Below are 20,659 nucleotides of genomic sequence, written 5' to 3'. Positions count from 1 at the left end.
AAATTTTGTGGTTGTCCTAGTATAGTTGGGGCTTCCTTTATATGGAATATTCTGTAGTTTAACCTTGTAGAATAAACTGGGCTAAAAATGAAGGTTTGTATCTAGTGCTCTATACATGTAGCTCTGCTAGCACAATGGAGCATTTGTTTCCTCTGCTGCTCTCGAAATCTGCTCTAGGGTGTCGTCCAAAGCTAATTTTGAAGGCATGCATGAGGCTGTAGGGAATAGGAGAGGAAGAGGAAGCTCTGTTGCATGCATAGAAGGAGGCACATCACTGAATATGGCCCAAATTGTCTACACCGGGAAATGTTTCCCTGCTTCTATGCCTTTAGTGACCTTGTCTCATCTCTAGTCTCATTATGTGTCCTGCTGGTATATTAATACTGTAGAGAGGAGGTAGAAATGTGAGTTTGCTCCTTTCAGCAGCAGCCATACATGTTACGTATGGCCCTTAGTCCAAGTTTGTATTGGTTGTTGCAAAGCTACCAGGCAGTGTGTTTTTATTATTATCCTGTATTATCCTTATTATCCTGTAATGATCCCCTTGCTCTAGCCTGAGTCCCCAAAGATAATTCAAGGAGTTATCAGAATGTGATGCCTGTTGAAAGTAGAAAAGGGACCAATACTATATGGCTTAAAATATTCCAGAATTCATTATGGGGCAACCTTACAGGGCTCACATAATTTGTGTGAACCCTACAAGCACTTTGCTTTTCCCCTTCCCCATTATATCTGGAAGTGCAGAATCCTTTTATGGCACATAAAGAATGTATCTTCAAATAAATGTTTGATGCAATAGAGAGAAAATATAAGCAATTTTTTTAAAAAAACAACAACACCATGGGTGTCTTTAATCTGAAACACAGAACATCTGTACATGGTTGGATGTTCCGCTGTACTGCATCTTTTCCCATTATCTGTGGATTAATAGAATATTTAAAAATAGTGCATTATTCTCCACAGAGTGAAATTACAGTGTAAAACACAGTGCATGCTTGATTTAATCAGTGATGTAAAGGTTTGACCTTAATGAATCTTCAGTACTTCAGGTAAGTAGTTGAGACATTGGAGTGTGCTTTGTGGAAAAGCAAGTACTATCAGAGAAATATTGGAGCTACTATTTGTCTATAGAAGCAGGGTTTGATGACCAAAATCAGGATCATTTTTCCTACCCTGCCATCTTTTTTCAGCACTACATGTTTCTCTCATTCTATAATAAGGTGCCTCCTAATTAAACCTTTTCCTAGAATGAAATACTATCCACTTTAATTTGAATCTCAGTCTTCACTCTAAAACAGGGAAACCCCAAGCTTGGATCTCCAGCTGTTTTTTTGACTACATTCCCTTCATCCCTGACCACTGGTCCTGCTAGCTAGGGATGATGGGAGTTGTAGTCCAAAAACAGCTGGAGACCCAAGTTTTGGAAACCCTGCTGTAAAGCTTTAATTTTGTTATTAGTTACCAAATAACGCCTATGAGATTTTTTGGGTTGTAGCTTGATTTTTTTTCTTCCAGGGCGGAGGGTGTAATGAGGACAATGGTTCCAGAAAAATTACTGAAGAGTATGCCAATATTACAAGGACAAATAGATGCACTTCTTGAATTTGATGTATGTATTTACAGTTTTCTAAATTCTTTTATGATAAAAGGAAAACACTTCCCACTTTAGGTCACTGTAGAAACATAATATAACTTCAAACCTTATGAACTTGTACTAACTTCTTATTTCTTTTGGCAAGCTTCTCCAAGGTGCAGAAAGAATGTGGCAGAAAATTGTGAATTGAACCGTACTGAATAACATTTTTGCATTTAACTGAAGGTCCATAACAAAACTTGGTCTTCCAATCGCTAGCAGCACATACACGTACATACACACAAAGTGTGCATTGTTCACAGTTGTGCAAGATCATGCTGAGGATTGTTTGTCGGTGCATTTTCCCTTTTGCATCATTGTATTTTCCAACAGTTGAGAGAGATAGAATTTGGATATTTCTGAGAGGCAGAAATGAAGTTTTTCTCCAGCTCCTGTTGTTCCCTTGAAATGAGATGAACCTTGGTACTTTAAATTTGCTTCAGATTTGTCTGGATTTTCACACATAATTTGTATATTCTGTTTATATGCATGAAACAGACTTCAGTCCTGCGTGCGCCTGAACAATGTACATATTCAATAGTATTTAACTTTGTTCTAAGATGTGACATAGCTCCAACATTTCAAATCACAATTAACAACCATGGGTTCTAATTTTTATGTAGGTTCATCCAAATGAGCTGACAAATGGTGTTATAAATGCTGCATTTATGCTTCTGTTCAAAGATCTCATCAAGCTTTTCGCTTGTTACAATGACGGAGTTATTAACTTATTAGGTAAGTAACTTGATGTAGCATGTTTTTAACGTTACATTGCTCCAAGAGAATAGTAGTTCTGCAGCTTAATCTTGTTAAGAGAGGAAGAAGCCATCTTATTTTCCAAGCGCATGATTCTCTCACATTCAGCTGTGTTCTTTTCTATATTGTTCCATACCACCCCAAATTCCAAAAGCGTTGCAAGATTCCAGGGGTTCCAGGCACATACCCAGCATTGTTTCCTTTGGGAAGATCAAGGCACAGCAGAGGCTAGTGTCTTTAAGAAATATGGTTTATCAACACGTATTTTCACTTGGAAACCCCAAGTGTTTCTCTCATTGCCCCTCTCATAGCTTCAGCAAACTTGGATCCAAAGCAGCAGTTAGTCATGGCTGCTGGTCTCATAGTGCACCCTTCTGCAGCCAGCGCTGCCGCATGGAGTTCAGGAACAGTGAGAGATTGGGCATGGAAAGTCTGCAGCAGGACAGGGAAAGCCAAGGAATTGAGCAGGGCTGCTGAGCATATGCAGAAGTGCTTTTCTGCTTGTGCAATAATCTGCAGATGAAGACTTGGTATGAATAATGTAAAAGTTTTGTGGAGTAAAAATGAGTATGTCATTTATTCCAGAGAAATTCTTTGAAATGAAGAAGGGACAGTGCAAAGATGCTCTTGAGATTTACAAGCGGTTTCTGACTAGAATGACAAGAGTATCAGAATTCCTCAAAGTTGCAGAGGTAAGTGAATCTTCCACTGTGGCATGTTGGTTGTTATGGTTGCTATCTAGGCATGTGATTTCCCCCACAATTATCTACTTGATAGCAAACTGAGTTGTTGTTCAGATACTCTCTTTGTATGTGTTTAGATCAAACGCCACGTCCATAAATAAACTACATTGTGTAAAATTTCTTTGACATTTATTGAATTTTGTGGAAAGTGTTAGCTGTTCAGGGTGTCACCAAAATGCAAATAAAATAACATTAGTCTCTGCTTTGGCCTTCTACAGTATATTCATGTTATACCAGTTAAGATGATAGTAGTAGACCAGCAGCCTGCTGGTGGGAATAGCTGCTGCATCATTATCTTTCTGACAGAACAGCAATTTTTATATCCCAAGTTAGGGAAAACCCATCTTTAAATAGATATGAGTTCTTCAATTTCAGGCATTCATTTTTATGCGTGGAGCGGGTCAGAAGGACACAGCCTGGGACCAGCTCTGTGCACAAAAGTTTTGCTGCATCCATCTGTGTTTAAGAGAAGTTCTCCATCCAGAGTTGCAGTTCTGTAGGGCAATGAATGTATTGCATATTTCTACAAATATGCATTAATTTTAAAGCACCTGGATGTGGATATTACAAATGGAGCTTCAAAGTGAGTTAAAATCACAGTTCAGATGCAGTAGTCAAATTGAGCTATTTAGTATTTCTGGACTTGTTAAGCATAAACAAAAGAACATTTCTGAATTATTATTTTTTCATTATCCACAGCAAATTGGAATTGATAAAGGAGACATTCCTGATCTTACACAAGTAAGTTCCTAAATTATATTTAGCTTGGTGGTTGGTTTAACAATAGCAAAAATGACTTCTGTTCATTTAGCATGCAACCTAATGGCGTTACTCATATTTTAAACATCAGCATATGCCTCCTGAAAACAGCAACTATTTTGACAGATGTCAATCCGCTTTTTGTTCCCAGAAGAGGACTTCATTTTTAAGGCCACATTTACCGTAATTAAGAGATAAGCAATGAAAAGACTGCATATTTCTTCTCCCTTCCAGAGGTGCAGATTGATCCCAGAAGCTGAGAGTGTGAGTAATGCATCTGGGAGAGGAAATTCTTAAGTACTGAATCCATGCTTTGACCTAGTCCATGACATCACTTTCACTGGGTTACCTTTTGTCTCTAGACAAGAGACAAGTTTAGGGCTGCCATAATAAGACTAAAGATAAGGTGATAAATTACCAGAAGCCAGAGAGCTAGTGTACTGGTCAAGAATTCGAGTTAAATCTCTGTTCCCTGGATGACCACAGGAAAGCCTATCTCTCAGCTCCCATCTGTAATGTGGAGTAACATTGGCTTGCCTTACAGAATTGCTGTAAACATTTATGTAAGAATACACGTGGACCACATTTTAAAGGCCTAGGAAGTATGCTGCTAAGTCGTTACACAGAAATGTAATCAAGGGATCGAACACTTAAAAACATTATTGTGGCATCCCTACCCTTGAGATTAATCATTAAGACTCTTGCATATAAATGAGATTGCTTTACCTTCAACTGCACAGCAGCATGACCTCTGTTAGTTGACCTCCCAGATAATTAAACAGTCGGTCTGTTAGAACAGGGTGCTGTGATTACAAAGACCCAGCATGGATTTCTCAAAAATAAGTCATGCCAGATGAATCTCATTTCTTTTTTTGATCGTTACAAGCTTGGTGTATCAGGGGAATGCTGTGGACGTAGTATGTCTTAATTTCAGTAAGGCTTTTGACAAAGTCCTCCATGACATTCTTGTGGAGAAGCTGGTAAAATGTGGGCTAGATTCATAGCTGGTCGACTCATCGAACCCAAAGAGTGCTCACGAATGGTTCCTCATCATCCTGGGAAAAAGTGACAAGTGGGGTGCTTCAGGGTTCTGTCCTGGATCTGTTGTTGTTCAATGTCTTTATAAACAACTTGGATGACACCAAACTGGGAGGGGTAGCTAATGCCACAGAAGGCAGAACTGGGATTCAATATGACCATAACAGATTGGAAAGCTGGTCTAAACTAGCAAAATGAATTTCAAAAGGGACAAATGTAAGGCTCTACATTTAGGCAGGAAGAACCAGCTTGCCGGTAGTACATGTGAGAAAAGGATCTAGGGGTCTTGTAGGCCACAGGTTGAACATGAGTCAACAGTGTGATGCAGCAGCGGAAAAAGCTAATGGTATTCTAGGCTGCTATCCTTAATAGAAGGATAATGTCCTGATCAATGGAACCACGGTATTCTAGTATTTGTCAGACCACACCTGGAGTACTGTGTCCAGTTCTGGGCACCACGATTTAGGAAGGATATGGACAAGCTGGAATGTGTGTTGAGGAGGGCAACCAAGATGATCAAGGGTCTGGAAAGCAAGCCTTAGGCGGAGCAGTTGAGGGAGTTGGATATGTTTAGCCTGGATAAGAGGAGACTGAGAGGAGATATGATAGTCATCTTCAAATAAAGTGTAGTGTGACAGGATGTGGAGGATGGAGCTAGCTTGTTTTCTCCTTCTCCGGAGGCTAGGATCCAAACCAATGGCTTCAAGTTACAAGAAATGAGATTCCAACTACATAAGGAAGAACTTTCTGACAGTAAGAGCTGTTTGACAGTGGAACGGACTCCTTCGGAAGGTGGTGGACTCTCTTTCGTTGTTCAATAAGCATTCCTGTGCTTCTGTAGGCTTTTGCAGCCCTTTGGAAGATTGCCTTAAGAAAACTCATGACAGTTCAGTTAGGGGTGCCGGAATGCTGTTGGTTTTCCATTCTTGTTTACTTTTTGAGGATTTACTAATAAGAGAGCTTTGGAGCATGATCAATTCAAATATTTTACTGCACACACCAGTGTGTGTCCTCTGAAGAAATCAATATGCTGGCTAATCCCCAGCCTCATTGAAACAGGTGTATGATATGGCAGAGTAAGAGATAAAAAGAGTAAAAAATATATATGCTTTTTCTTCTGCTGAAGCTTGTGTTTTTTCACAGAAAAGCTATTTTAATATCCGGGGGTGGGGGGAACTTTAAATATAGCTCAGCAGAAGGAGTACCTTGAGACTGTCTTCCTTCATACCAAAGGTCTCTTGCTTAGCATTGTTTAATTTATAGATTGATGTTGATGTTGTTGTTGTTGTTGTTGTTTACAATACTGCACCTGCAGATGAGAACTAACCCCTGAACCTACTTCCCTGATTTAATTTTTCCTCTATGGTGTTTTCTCCCTACACATGCCCAGGTGATGTGTGCTTTCATAAAACAGAAAATATGCAAATGGCCTAGTCATATGTGAAAGTCCAATGAGAATTATTGTGGGGGTTAATATAAGTTGGTGTCTCTATGCTAGTCAAGATAGGGACAGCACAACTTTCAGTTCTAGTCAGTAGCTAACTGAGCCTGGATATAGGGAAATTGTATTCAGCTGCTCTTTGTGAGTTATTATTGATAGTTACATTAGCGGCAAGTTACATGGTTCTCACAAGCATTCAAAGGGTTAATCTTCAATGGTTTTGCTCAGATTCCTGGTGTACATTTGGGGTGAAAAGTTAGCAAGGAAGTGACGTTTTGTTTGTCATTTTAGGCAGCATTTTTATGAAGTATGGCCACCCAGCTTGCATTTTCTTGTCTTGACATTATCTCTCCTTGAGTAGTGCTGGGCTATGGCAGAGGAGTGCAAGTGGAGAAGCCAATGAGAGTAAAATTGAAACAGAGCCAAATTAAAGAGAGTGGATGGGATTTCCAACATGAAAAACAGTGGATAAGAATCTATTATTATTTTTTAGTCATCACCATCAGTGATTGAGCTGCACAAGCTACCAGTTTGTCTCTGGGCTCAAATTCAAAAGCTGGTCTTAACCTTTTAAAGCTGAAATGGTCTGGCTCCAGAAACCTTACAGGCCACATTCTTTGGTGCTCTGAACCTACTCTGGCATTCTGTTCAGAAGCTGAGGTCCTGTTCATTATTCCCCTCACCCAGTGTGTGAAGTTCAGTATGTTGGAATGCAAGAGAACATCTGCCCAGTCTCTGAAATGTCTTCCATATAGAGGCTTGTGTTGACACCTTGCTTAGTCTTTTGACAGTCAACTGATTTTATTGATCCAGTTCTTGAAACTTTATTTTCACCACTTAAAATGACCTTGTTTCTTTATTTATAGTAATATTTTTAAATTGAAAAATCATATAAAAGTTTTAAGGGGCCCCTTTAAAAGGGTGACACTACATTTGAACATAATACAAAGGCTATAATGACAGTCTCTTAAAATCACTTCTGTCTGAAAACATTTGCTGTTTTTCAGATAATTATAAGCCAAGGCTTGCTTTAGCCATAGTTTATTCAGTCAACCATGAGTTGTCATATCACAGATAAGCAAACAAGCAACAGTTTGTTCCTCCAGAACTTGTTTTGTTTTCTAGCTGGTCTTGCCTTGTACTTCTGTAGCTTGGTGAGTTTGTGCAATGATGTGACCAAACAAACCATGTTTAAACAAGGTTGTTGGCCATGGTTACTTTTCCTTGGTTTCAATAAACAATAAACATCCATAATTCGGAACTCCAAAGGCAATTAACATTATGCCTATTCATAAAATCTGGTTTCACCCTTCTTTCTTAGCTGCTTGCCCATACTGCATTGTCAGGGAGATTATAAAGTTTTGGAATATGTTCCTAGGTAGTATAAAGGCCTAGTGTAATTGCAAATTGACATACTTTAATTGTTTATAGCAACCAGCCAATTTGCATGCTTGTTTGGAAAATAGATGAATGAGGAGACTCGATTTAAATCATGCCGCCTTCTGGGTGACTGCATATTAATTTGTTGCATTTAGTGAGATGTGGAACACATTTCGTGGCTGTGTGCTCAACATCCTAAAGATGTTCCTTGCTCCATTAACTACATTCGCAGTTTATGGTGGTGGCTAGAAATACTAATTAACTCTATCGCTAAGAGGAGAATTTTTCTTGCTATCAAGTACTTTATTTGAGATAAGTACTTGGTATCATTAGTACTATGCAGGACATGGAGTGTTATTACTACAGTGCATTCTAAGTGGAGTTTATATTCTAAAAACCATTTTAGAGAAGGCTGTCATTAGTGCACTAAGAGATGAGATCTGCACCTTTAGTGTAAGCCCCATTAATTTCACATATTATAATAAGAATCTTATGGATATGTCCTTTGCTAACAGCAGAAGAGAGTTACATGTTTTTTCCCCCTAGAATTAGCCTGGGCTGTTAGTGTTCCTAAGCCAGCTGTATCATCCTCACTCTTGCCCTTTGTTCCTTTAAAAAAAATTATCTACAACCCAGGAAAGCCAGAACCAATAGCACTGCTTCACACACCGTATTTATGTGAATCTAATGCACACTTCAGTTTTCAAAACCTTGAAACCAAAAAAGTATTTGCTGTGCCAGCAGTGTTTTTCAGGCTTGCAATCGAATCTAATGCACCATCAAATACTGTATTTTTCTGTCTATAAGACGCCCCATGCATAAGACGCCCCCTATTTTTAGGGACTTGGATTTAAGAAAATGGGGGGAGATGGTCCAGAGTATAAGACGTCCCCTAATTTTTGACATTATTTTTTAGGGGAAAAACCTAGCCTTTTCCTTATACTTGGAAAAATATGGTATAATGTGCACCCTAATTTTCACAACGTAATTGGCCAAAAAAAGTGCGTATTACATTCAAGTAAATGTGGTATTACAGATTAGAAGCAAGTAAGATGCTAAATTTGTTAACATATATATCTAATGCTTTCTCTTTTAGCAACATTTGAAGTTGACTTTTGAGGTTTGGGCAACTGCTTATAAACTAAAGCACTGCCCTGTGAAACAGTTCCTCTGTTATATTGTAGAAGCCTCTGTTTAGGGTTAAGACTGTTAATCTCAAAGGATTTAGGGCTCTATGCATTGCTAATATAGTCCAAACAGCAAGTTTTTGCACATTGTTCTGGGTAACCTGCTTAATTTCTGTGTAAATCTATTTTATGTATGTAAAAAAAAACCTTAGGTGTTGCTGACCAGAGTTCTATGTGATCTGAAAAACAGTGGTGATAATGAAAAGTCCCCATTTAAAGACTATACAATTGATGAACCGGTAATCTTGATAAAAATATGGCTTGCATCCACTTCTGTACCTCTGAAGTTTTCTTCTTTCATCAGTGACTTTGTGGAAATCTGCTTATCTAGGCACTATTTTTATCCTGGAGGAGCTAAGGACACTGTTAGTCATTCTTACTGTACTTACCTTTCCTTTCTCATTGTAACAACAGCAAGCGCATGTTGGGAATGCTCTCTTAAAAAATAATAATGGAGGAATCAAAGGGGGGAAATTAATCAGTCAATCAAATTGCATTATTCTGTAACTGCAGAACTAATACTTGTGTCAAACTTCTATCTCATTTTTTAAACTTCAGTTTAGAATGTAAAATGTTACATTCCCAGCCTTTTTTAAAAAAACAAGAAGAAGAAGTCTGGTTTCTGGTCTGAAAAAAATAATTATGTACTACTTCTGGGAAATATTTGGACCTGCAGCATAAACACAGTATTTATAGCAGAGACAAAATGCCTGCCATCTCTTGATAATACAGCCTAATGTGTGTTATTGCACTGTGAATCCCTCTCTCATATCACTGGTCAATGTTGGGAGAGCTGTGGCATGATGACAACATTTCATGCATTATATTAATGTGACAAAAACAAGAGATTAAAGACACGGAGCAGCTGCACTTTCTGTCTATTTTGTAATATGTAGTTCTGACCTATGTTACAGTACTACTTGTGTGGAGGACAGGAAAAAAATTGGTTAAGCTAATTAGGTTGAATGCAGAAACTCTAGTTATGCATGCAAGTATCTATTTTAGATTTATTGGCAACTTTGACCTGTGAATGCCTGTGCTGTTGTTAATTTCTAATGCACGATGACTCATACTTTCGTTTTCTGACTAATAATAAAAACAATATTCAATGTACTCTAACCAAAGAATAATAGTTTCAATAGCAGCATGGAAGTGGTGTTCCTTTCTCAAAGCTGTGTTTTGGAATTAAGATGATGGCATGTAAATGCATGTAACTGGTTATGACTAGTTCCGAGAAGAGATGGAGTTCATGTTGGACTTCCCAAGCTGCTGCTCTTAATCTTTAGTTTTAAATGAGTAACTTGTTTTCCTTATCTATCTTAGGCTCCCAGTAGTCTTATGGAGACTCTTGAACAACATCTAAACAGTTTGGAAGGAAAGAAACCTGGAAACAGGTATGCAGAAAGGTGATAGAGCTGTATGTGAAGTTGTTACACTGCAACTCTAATCCTATCAGCTTGGTTATCTGTACAGTGGTGCCTTGCAAGACGAAAAGAATCCGTTCTGTGATTCTCTTCGTCTAGCGGTTTTTTCATCTTGCGAAGCAAGCCCATTGACGGATTAGCGGATTAGCGCTATTAGCGGCTTTTAGCGGCTTATCTGCTGATCGGATCAGCTGATAAGCGGCTTAGCGGCTTAGAAAAGGGGGGGGGGGAACCCGCAGGAACTCGCAAGACATTGTCGTCTTGCGAAGCAAGCCCATAGGAAATTCATTTTGCGAAGCACCTCCAAAACGGAAAACTCTTTCGTCTAGCGAGTTTTCCGTCTTGCGAGGCATTCGTCTTGCGGGGCACCACTGTACCGAAATACCCTTGTTATGTTCAGACTGCACCAAAACCAGCACCTAGTTCTTCCTCATAAGTGAGCACCCCAGCCTAGCAAACAGAGCATAAGACCTGCCCATGCTTGCTTTATTTAGATTTGGGGTTATAGGATGTTAGGATAGCTCCAACATAAAACTGTGGCAGCAGAGCAGGGCAGTTGCTGAGGAGCTGCCCTGGTTTGTTTTGTCTCTTCCACTGTAACTCACCTGGGCTATCCACACCACTCACTCGTCTTTCCGGCCGGCCTGTTGTTCTGTTCTCACTCTGCAATTCATGTGGCTACCTTACCTTTTAATTTATATAGGAAGATACATAGATACACACAAATACCCTTTTGTCTAAAGAATTATTATTATGTATTAAATTTGTATACCACCCTTCATCCATAGACCCCAGGGCAGTTCCCAGCATAAATTGTAAGCTACACAAATGTAATGGAAATTATTCTCCTTTTTCGACACCTTCCTCTTAGCAGCCACCCAAAAATTATGCTACCCATGTTCTAAATTGAAAACACAAGTCTCCAGTATGTACTCCTGATGTGTCGTATTGCACAGTGTTTCTTGTGAAGCAGGACATTCTGAATTTCATCATGCAAGCATAATGCAATCCATTTAAAGATTATAGTTACTTGATTTAGATTACAATCCTACGCAAATTTTGGAGTAAGTTCAGTTGAATTCAGTAGGGCTTCTGAATGTAGATGTTTAGGGTCAGGATGCATGTTTGCCACAGGCATTACATGTGTTGGACGAGGATCATGGATACCAAGCTTCAAGTGCCTCACAAGACTTGTTAGGGCAAAATGGGGAAGGGGGAGGGGGAGAGCCATGTCTGCCACCTTGAGCTTCTTAGAGGAAAGATGGGATATAAATGTAATAAATAAATAACTACTAAGCATATTAATATTTCTCAGCTGTATGTATACCATGCATGTTCAGTACAGTGGTGCCTTGCAAGACGAAAAGAATTCGTTCCGCGAGTCTTTTCGTCTTGCAATGTTTTTCGTCTTGCGAAGCACGGTCCGTCGCAACTGCGCCTCTTCATGCGGCTTTTTTTTTTAAAAAAAGCAAGATGTTTTCGTCTTGCGAAGCAAGCCCATAGGGAAATTCGTCTAGCGAAGCAACGCAAAACCGAAAAACCCTTTCGTCTAGCAAGTTTTTCGTCTTGCGAGGCATTCGTCTTGCGGGGCACCACTGTAACAGTTTCCTAGTGTCTTGACCAAACACGTATCTAGGCTATTTGTTTGTCAAGCTGTTAATTAAGCTGTAATTAACAAATGTTTCTTTACATGTGCCTCCCTTTTGTTTTGTTTATGTACATGGCTGTTTTGCAACTTAGTGAGGGGTAAGTAAATATACACACTAATGTTATGCATGTATATATTATACAGCATGTGTCTCTTCTAGCATCTCTTAGTGAAGCGATAGGCCTTGCTTAACTTTAATTCTGTGATACAGACCTAGAACTGTGTACAAAAATGAAATGCCTATGAATTACACTTTGAAACGGAAAGAAACACTTTGATTTTCATAATTAAAAATGTATTTCTGAATTAAAAGGATAGTAAATTATGTATTTCAATTCAAAGTCTTGTAGACTGGTGTGGGTTCAGTTTTCGTTGAGAAGGGAAGACTGAATTAGGAACACACATTATTTTATAAAATAATGTTGATTCTGATGTGTTTTTAACGGAAATGAAAAAGTATGAAATACTGTATATATTCTTTAACAGAGTGGGTAACTTTTGTTAAATTTTAAGTTACCTTTTGATTCAAAATATCAATGTCAATTACATTGAATTTAGCTAATGCAAATTTGATTTAACTAGGCATATACCATTCAGCTGGGACGTGGGTGTCGCTGTGGTCTAAACCACAGAGCCTAGGCCTTTCCAATCGGAAGGTCGGCAGTTTGAATCCCTGTGACAGGGTGAGCTCCCGTTGCTCAGTCCCAGCTCCTGCCCATCTAGCAGTTTGAAAGCACGCCAGTGCAAGTAGATAAATAGGTACCACTCCGGTGGGAAGGTAAAAACGGTGTTTACGTGTGCTTCTCTGGTTTGCCAGCAGCAGCTTAGTCATGCTGGCCACATGACCCGGAAGCTATCTTTGGACAAACACCGGCTTCCTCGGCCTATAGAGCGTGATGAGCATGCAACCCCAGAGTCGGTCACGACTGGACCTAACGGTCAGGGGTACCTTTACCTTTTATACCATTCAGCTAAAGTCTTCACTGGGCTAATGTTTCTGGTTTTTAATGAGTTTCGATAAATGCTGCTTAGATTAATTTGGAGAATTTGCTCAGGTGAACAATCAATAGAAATTTTGCAGGAAATCCCATGAAGGTGTCTGACATATCCCAAGTTAATGATCAAAACAACTTCTATTACATTTTTCAGTGTCTGCTTTAGCAATGTAGCTGCATAGAGTAATATGCAAACAAGCAACCTCAGTTATACTAAAAAGGTTTTTTAAAATATATATTTCCTAAGTAGTATTGAAACATAAGAAGCTGCCGCCTTATTTACAGAGGCAGATCAATAGCCCATGTTGCCCATAATTGTTTCCTTTGACACCTAGTGGCCCCATAAAGAGTCAGGTAGAGGTTTTGTCACTACTATCTGAGGCTCCATACACGCTGTATGTGTAAAGCACATTCAAAACACATTTCCACCCCCTCAAAGGATTCTGGGCACTGTAGTTTGTTATGGATTGCTGGGAATTTAACACTGTGAGGGTTAAACTATAGTTCCCAAGATTCTTTGGGAGAAAGCTGTGTGCTTTAAAAGTATGCAGATGTGATTCTTTAACTGAAGGAAACTGGGACTTTCTATATGCAGAGGAAATGTGCTTAACCACTGAGTCATGGCATCTCTTTGTACATTTCATTGACTGTATTTGATATTCAGGGAGAGTATTAACCAATCTTCAACTAAAGTTTTACAGACCTGAATTTTCATTTAATTCCTAAGCTTTTAGAGTAGAAGGTATTATTGTTCTTTGCTATAGACTGTGGCATTATACTCCAGCCTTCAAGTCTGCTTAAGATATTCCTAGTGTATTGCATTCAAAAATTTTCTTACATTAATTCTTCTAGCTCTGGCGCTCCTTCACCCTTGGGCAAGGTAAACATTTTAATGTTATAATGGCTAGATAGAGTTACTCTCTTAACGCAAGTGTTTAAGAAATGTAAATGTAAAAGATTTGTCAGAAGCCCAACTGTATCTTGATTGATGTGCTAATTCTGTGTGCAGGAGGATTTTACATGAATGAGTAATCAAACCCACACGTCTATAGCTGCATCTTCTCTCTTTCCCACAAACTTAAGTAGTGACCCTATTTACACATTTATTTGGATCATATGGTAAAGGAAAATCAGGTGTTTTTATAGGTATTTGCAAAATTGGTGTTTTGTATTTATTTACTATAATTTATATTCTACCTTTCTGTCTCAAATATATATACTTGAGGTGGCTTCTAGAGAACTAAAACAATAAAATCAAACGCAACAATATAGCAGTGTATAAATATTTTTATAAATAAATGTTGTTGGGCTCCAACTCTTATCAGCCCCAGCCAGCATGGGCAATGTCCAGGGGTGATAGGAACTGAGTGGGCCCAGGGACATCTGAAGGAAATTGGGTTGGCTACTCCTTTTGTAAGGCATGCTAATAATTCTTGCTACCAATCTACCCAGTTAATGACCCTGTAACTTTTTATGTTCCTCATCCCTTATTTAAAACTGGAATTAGAATGGCTATTATAGCATCCTCTGGTATTAGAAAGCTCGTTTTAGTGACAGTTTGTACATTTTTGTTGTTGTTGGGCAGTTCAGCAGCTTCACATCTGAGTCTTGAAAGAACCTTCCATTGTTTGCCAGACCTGGTAACATGTTACAGTGGTACCTCGGGTCAAGTACTTAATATGTTCCGGAGGTCCGTACTTAACCTGAAACTGTTCTTAATCTGAAGCACCACTTTAGCTAATGGGGCCTCCTGCTGCTGCCACGCCACCGGAGCACAATTTCTGTTCTTATCCGGAAGCAAAGTTCTTAACCTGAAGCACTATTTCTGGGTTAGCGGAGTCTGTAACCTGAAGCGTATGTAACCTGAAGCGTATGTAACCCGAGGTACCACTGTATTTTTAAATTTGTCAGTTAGCCCTAAAACTTCAGCCTCTTGTCACCTGTTTCACTCTGTTTTTGAGAATCCGCACCTGAGAGAAACAGTTCAGGAATAGCTATAAACTCCCCAACAACTGGTACACTGAAGACCAGTGCAAACAATTCATTCAGCTTCTCTTCAATCTCCCTATCCTTTTCTAGTAGAACTTTCATACCATTGTCATCTACATCCCTGGTTACTTATCTCCTTCTGTTTAAAGCCATTTTTATTATTTTGTCTTACTACTTCTGGCAAGATATGCTTTCTCTGTATGTTTGTTTTAGACTTCGTACTCTTTGTGTTCTCTTTTGGACAGATAAGCATTATTTAAGGGAAGGTTTCTTGCCTTTGATAACTTCCTTGGTTTTGCTTGTTGCCCTGCACTGACGTCCTCTTGAACTTATTTGTATTTGTTGGGCCTTTTCATATCATGGCGTTTAAAAAGTTGCAGGAATACTGCTGAGATTCAACTCCCCTGACACTCCCTTTTTACTAATCCACTCATTTATAGAAAGTTTCCTCTTCTAAAATGTAAATGTGAATATGTTGGATTTCTAGGACAGCTTCCCATTTAAACCACAGATTGGGTGCAATGAGGACATTGCAGTAAACTTACTTAATAATTTTATCATTCGTAAGCTAACTAATTGTGCCCACTTAGCTCCGCTTTGCCAGCACCGGGAAGAAACATTGTGTTGCTTTGCTTTTGCTTTTGCATTTTATCCATGGATTGTGTCTATTTTGCTCCCCAGAAAACAGTCTGTGTCCACCGTTTGTTCTTAGTTTACTTATTGTGACATATTTGAGCAAAACAAACTACAGTGGTGCCCCGCAAGACGAATGCCTCGCAAGACGAAAAACTCGCTAGACGAAAGGGTTTTTCGGTTTTTCGTTGCTTCGCTAGACGAAATTCCCTATGGGCTTGCTTTGCAAGATGAAAACGTCTTGCGCTTTTTTCTTAAAGCCGCTTGAAGAGGCGCAGTTGCGACGGACCGTGCTTCGCAAGACGAAAAGACTCGCAGAACGAATTATTTTCGTCTTGCGAGGCACCACTGTACAACCTCTGCTGTTAAGTTGGATTATGATTTGTTTCTCCTCAGCATGAGTGGAAAGGGTGTGATTGGTTTGTGCACAGTAAAGTATTAATTATTGTTTACTGTGAATAGCTGAGATCCCTGTTCCAGAAGGCTATGACAATCTTGCACCAGGTTCAGGTTGGATATCAGGATTAAGTCTAGACCTGCCTCTCCATTCTTAGTAGGTTTTATTACCAATTTACAGCACAGTCATTTATCTTACCTAGAAACGTTGCAACTGGAACAGTTATAGATTAGCTTCCATTTCATACATCATGCAAATCTTGCCTTTATGTTTCTTTCTAAATTCTGATGTCAAAACCCCTATTCTCTTTGTCTGAAACCATACACCTGAACACAAAGAACAAACTATTCCAAGTCTCAGAATTGTCAAGTTGTTTTTTATACTTATAATAGTAATCTGCATCCAGTTTTGTCTGCAGAACTATTTGATAAGGGCACAGTTTCATATCAGATGAATGCAGTTGTCACATTCTAAATGTGAACCTGGAAAATAATGGCGTTTTCCTGCAAGGATTGAAGTGGGAGTTTAGTCTCCTCTGCCTCTGTTGAAGCTATTGTTGTTGTTTTTTAAAAAATATTTTCTAAGCCATCAAATAGGGTGCCTAGTGTCTGGGGGCCATTTCTTAAGTTCCTCCTAGACTGAAGATATACAAAGTCTCTTAGAAAAAACAACACCACTTGAGTACATGGAAGGGGGTGGGGGAAATGATTTTACCCGTGGCCTTCAGCAGCAGAGGAACACCTTTGCCTTGAAGATATGCTGATGGATCTTTTCCTAGATGGATGTTGGCAGGCTTCCAGCTTCTGTCATGGCAGTGAAATCTGAGATCTTGCTTAGCCACTGATCCCCAGATAATATTGAGCTACTGTGAACCAGAGACCTAAAATTCAAAGGCCTTTTAACTCGCTGTTAATAAATTAACTTCTGTATCTACTGAATTTGGCACTTGTCTTTTTAACACATGCTTATGATTCCTCTTTATGGGCTAATGATAGAGGAAGTGAAAGTTTGAGATGGACCTCTTTATTGGGAGGGGATTTAATCACGTTACACTGCAAGCTTATTCACGCTTACCTAGAAGTAAGCCCCATTGAACTTCATTGGGTTTACTTCTGAGCAGACATGCACAGGACTACACTGTTGACCTCTTTTTTATATTAAAATACTAAAGATGCTTTTAAGATAGCAACTGCTGAAAAATTAAGTAGACTTCATTAAGTGCATGTTGTGTACTTATGAGTTCTTCTTGTCCAGTCTTCTCCAGCCACAACTGTTACGTCTCCCAATTCCACCCCGGCAAAAAGTATTGATACATCTCCTCCAGTTGATCTCTTTGCAACATCGTCTACAGCAGCTCCAGTCAGGTTAGTTAAGCAACAAATAAAAATACATACTCATTATTATTTTTTATATATATATTTTTAAAAAGCTGTGTTTAAAGAGTAATGATATGGGTAAAGTTGTCTTTTCAATATATACAGGCAACGACCAACATGTCAGTGCTCTGTCCTGTTCTGGCCCCTTTGCCGCCAACTTCCGGGTTGCAGAGATGTGCGCATGCATCGTCATGAGCCAATTGGATGCACATAGATTGGTCATTGCCTGTATTTTATAAGTTCTCTACTTCTTTCACACTGTTGGAAAGACCATCTTAAGCTCATTGTGGGCAAGCTATTTCATAGTACCCAAAGTATCAGTGTGCACAATGCTTAATGCACGTGTGTGACACGCACACACACTCAGTGCTATCCCTCAATGTCTTGGTTCTAGTTCCACAAGGCACTGATCAGGACAGAGGGATAGCGAAGTCTTCACAAGACTAGTACCCCATTTCAAAACTACACCTACAGCTTTCATCCTAAAATTCTTTTCTGTCTTATTTCTGCAACAGTGCTTCCAAACCCTCCAGTGATCTTCTAGACCTTCTGCCAGACGTTACATCTACTACTGCGCAAGCAGCTTCAGCAGCTCCTGCTGGAGCAACTTCATGGGGAGGTAAAAACTTTCTGATCACAGACCTCTGAAAACTCCTTTTAGAATAATCCTTGACCCCTGAGCATTGACTGCACTCTGGCTGTGTTCCTACATCACACTAAACCATGGTTTACAAAACTGTGCATAAGCTGTAAGGAGCCTTGCACACACACCCCGCCCCACTTCTTCTCACACAGCTTGAAGGAGAAGCATTTCCTTCAGTCTCCTTCAGTGTTGGCTTGTTGTAGCATGGGAACCTGGGATCACAATGCACCACTAACTCATATTTTTTTGTCAATTGCTTCAGAGCATTGGTTGTGAAACTGGTTTTCTTAAACTAACCATGGTGTACAGCAACCTTTCCTAACCTGGTTCCCCCAATCAGTGGGGTCAGTGGCCAGGAGTGATGGGATTTGTAGTCCAACAACATCTGGAGGGCACTAGCTTGGGGAAGGCTGGTGTAAACCATAATCTTGGATTTTCTGGCAACAACAAGCCATCTTTAAAGGAAGTAAATGTTGCCAATATCATTGTCTTGCATATGCAGGATGGGAGAGCACACAAGCCTAAGACTTGTTGCAGCTCCTGGATACCGTGTTAAACCATGGTCTAGCATGACATGGATCAGTTCCTTTTTCATGGTGTGCAGCACTGTAAACCTGTCAGAACTGTTATTCTGGAGAAAAAATGCTGAGCCACTGATTACTAGGAAATATTTTGGAGTATCTGGAGAAGGGCCTTGACTCACTCCCCTCGTCCCTTAATAAGTGACAAGAATCCTTCTTGGAACTAGCCAGCACAAGGGCTATATGTTGCGTGTGGTGGTGTTTAACAAACCAAACCTTACTATTTTAAGAGTGGGCAGAAGGCCACATTCATTTTCCAACCCCTTGGATGAACACCAGTCACTTGCTGCTACTTCAGGTTTCTAGTTTGATATTGCATGTCAGAGTGTTGGGGGAGAGGGATGTAGCTCCCCAAGCTTCTGTGTTTTACCTGTTCCAGGTGGATCACGTGGCACATAGAAATATTAGTAGTGGCCAATTGGGCGAGGTATTGATAAGTAAAAGACTTTTGCCACCACTGGGTAACAGGTGTAGGAAGAGGTTTCTCATGCCAGTGGGTGTCTTATGACATCACTTGGCATGGAATCCATTAGGTCTGCACCTTCACAGTTGTTAGCACATGATAACCCCTGGTAAGGGCATGCGGTCATCTTCCTACGTGGGTTGTCGCTTATAAAAGAAATCCTGAAATAGCGCTAGATGTTCTCACTGTATCTCGAACCATTTTTTAGAACCAATAGGTCCTTTGGAAATGTATATGGATAGTGTCACCATTTGAGAGAAGCATTCACTACTGTTTTCTGTAGCTTTTTTCTTTTCTTTTCAAAGAACACTATAGCAGCAGCATTTGCATGGTAGGGTCTATGGGATATTAAGAATCTGCCAACCCCCCCCCCCAAAAAAAACCCACTTGATTTTGTTTTCATTTTAACAAGGAACTTTGAGAAAGCTCAGAATAGCAGGTCTAGATTCAGCCTATCTGTTCAAAGTTTTCATTATTCCATAGTGAATCCTGTTTCACAAAGAAAACCATGTTTTGAAAGCTTTCATTTTGGCAAATGTACAGTGAATGAGTGTGGTTGAATCCAAGGTGGGTCTCTATTTCTGCTGATCTCTGCATAGCCATTAGTGTAATAAAACGCGGATCCCGAAATGTGTTCTCATTTTACTTGTGACTTGCCCTATAACAAGAGCACTATATCCCTAGCTATATTGAGCTTTAATTCTCTCCTTCTGTAGAAGGAATGTGACATTTAAACCCCGAATGCCTTAAATTATCATTAAATATGCAGTACTCTGGAACCACAGTGGAGGCTGCCAGAACTCAGAAAACCTTCTTACACCTACTGAGAATATTAAACCTTGGGCTATATGAGCACCCAAAACAGGCAGGAGACAGACAGGACCTTAAGTATCACCTTAAAGGAGTATAGATTTATAATACAGCCAATTTATTGCTGGGCAGGGAGTGTCTTGTTCAACTGTGTGAATTGAAATATAAATTGTGTTTATTTGAGCTATGCTCATGCTGCTTCTTAACGACTTCCAGAACAGCAGCCATGTTCGTCTACTTGCAGCAAAAACTACCAAGAGTCTTATAGCAACTTTTAAAAATGCTTAACAATTAATTATAGCATAAGCTTTTGTAGATTAGGGTCTGCTTCAGACTAAACCTGGTCCCTCTCTGGAAGTTGTTGTCCAGATGGAAGGCAACATTTATCAGTATAGAGCAGAAATCATATCAATCTCATTTAGCTGATGAAGTGGACTTCAGTCCATGAAAGCTGGTAGCATAATAAATCAGTCTTTTAAGGTGCTACAAAGCTCTTTTTTGTTGTCGTTGTTGCTTCTAACTGGAATTTTAGGGCTGAAACATGAAAGTGGTTTCTAGTGATACCTATAAATTAAAAGCTGTCATTCTTGTCATGGTGATAAACTGGCTAGCAGATTAATTATTGCATCCATCCACTTGTGTAAGGGAAGGTCCACTTCAAAGTGGGGCATTGCCTTGCACTGTTCACCTCTTCATCTGCCCCTGTGCCCCCAAAATCTGCTCCAAAAGGTTGAGAGAGCCTCTAGAGCATATTATAGGGGCA

General features: G+C 39.5%; 1 protein-coding gene across 2 annotated transcripts in view; it reads left to right on the top strand.

The window, feature by feature from the left end:
* SNAP91 (synaptosome associated protein 91) overlaps window positions 1-20,659 on the top strand; it is a 66,206-nt gene that overhangs the window by 22,411 nt on the left and 23,136 nt on the right. Inside the window, exons 6-14 of one of the 2 annotated variants that reach the window (XM_083497241.1) lie at window positions 1,516-1,609; window positions 2,257-2,368; window positions 2,975-3,081; window positions 3,832-3,873; window positions 9,090-9,185; window positions 10,261-10,331; window positions 13,857-13,884; window positions 17,278-17,387; window positions 17,915-18,018. In XM_083497241.1, coding sequence (XP_083353367.1) covers window positions 1,516-1,609; window positions 2,257-2,368; window positions 2,975-3,081; window positions 3,832-3,873; window positions 9,090-9,185; window positions 10,261-10,331; window positions 13,857-13,884; window positions 17,278-17,387; window positions 17,915-18,018 — 764 coding nt within the window. The remainder of the gene's footprint in view (window positions 1-1,515; window positions 1,610-2,256; window positions 2,369-2,974; window positions 3,082-3,831; window positions 3,874-9,089; window positions 9,186-10,260; window positions 10,332-13,856; window positions 13,885-17,277; window positions 17,388-17,914; window positions 18,019-20,659) is intronic. The other variant, XR_014524625.1, reaches the window with a different exon arrangement.

Source organism: Podarcis liolepis (assembly GCF_965112155.1).
Source record: "Podarcis liolepis genome assembly, chromosome: 3".
NCBI classification, from domain to species: Eukaryota; Metazoa; Chordata; class Lepidosauria; order Squamata; family Lacertidae; genus Podarcis; species Podarcis liolepis.
This window is presented reverse-complemented; position numbering and strand designations above follow the sequence as displayed.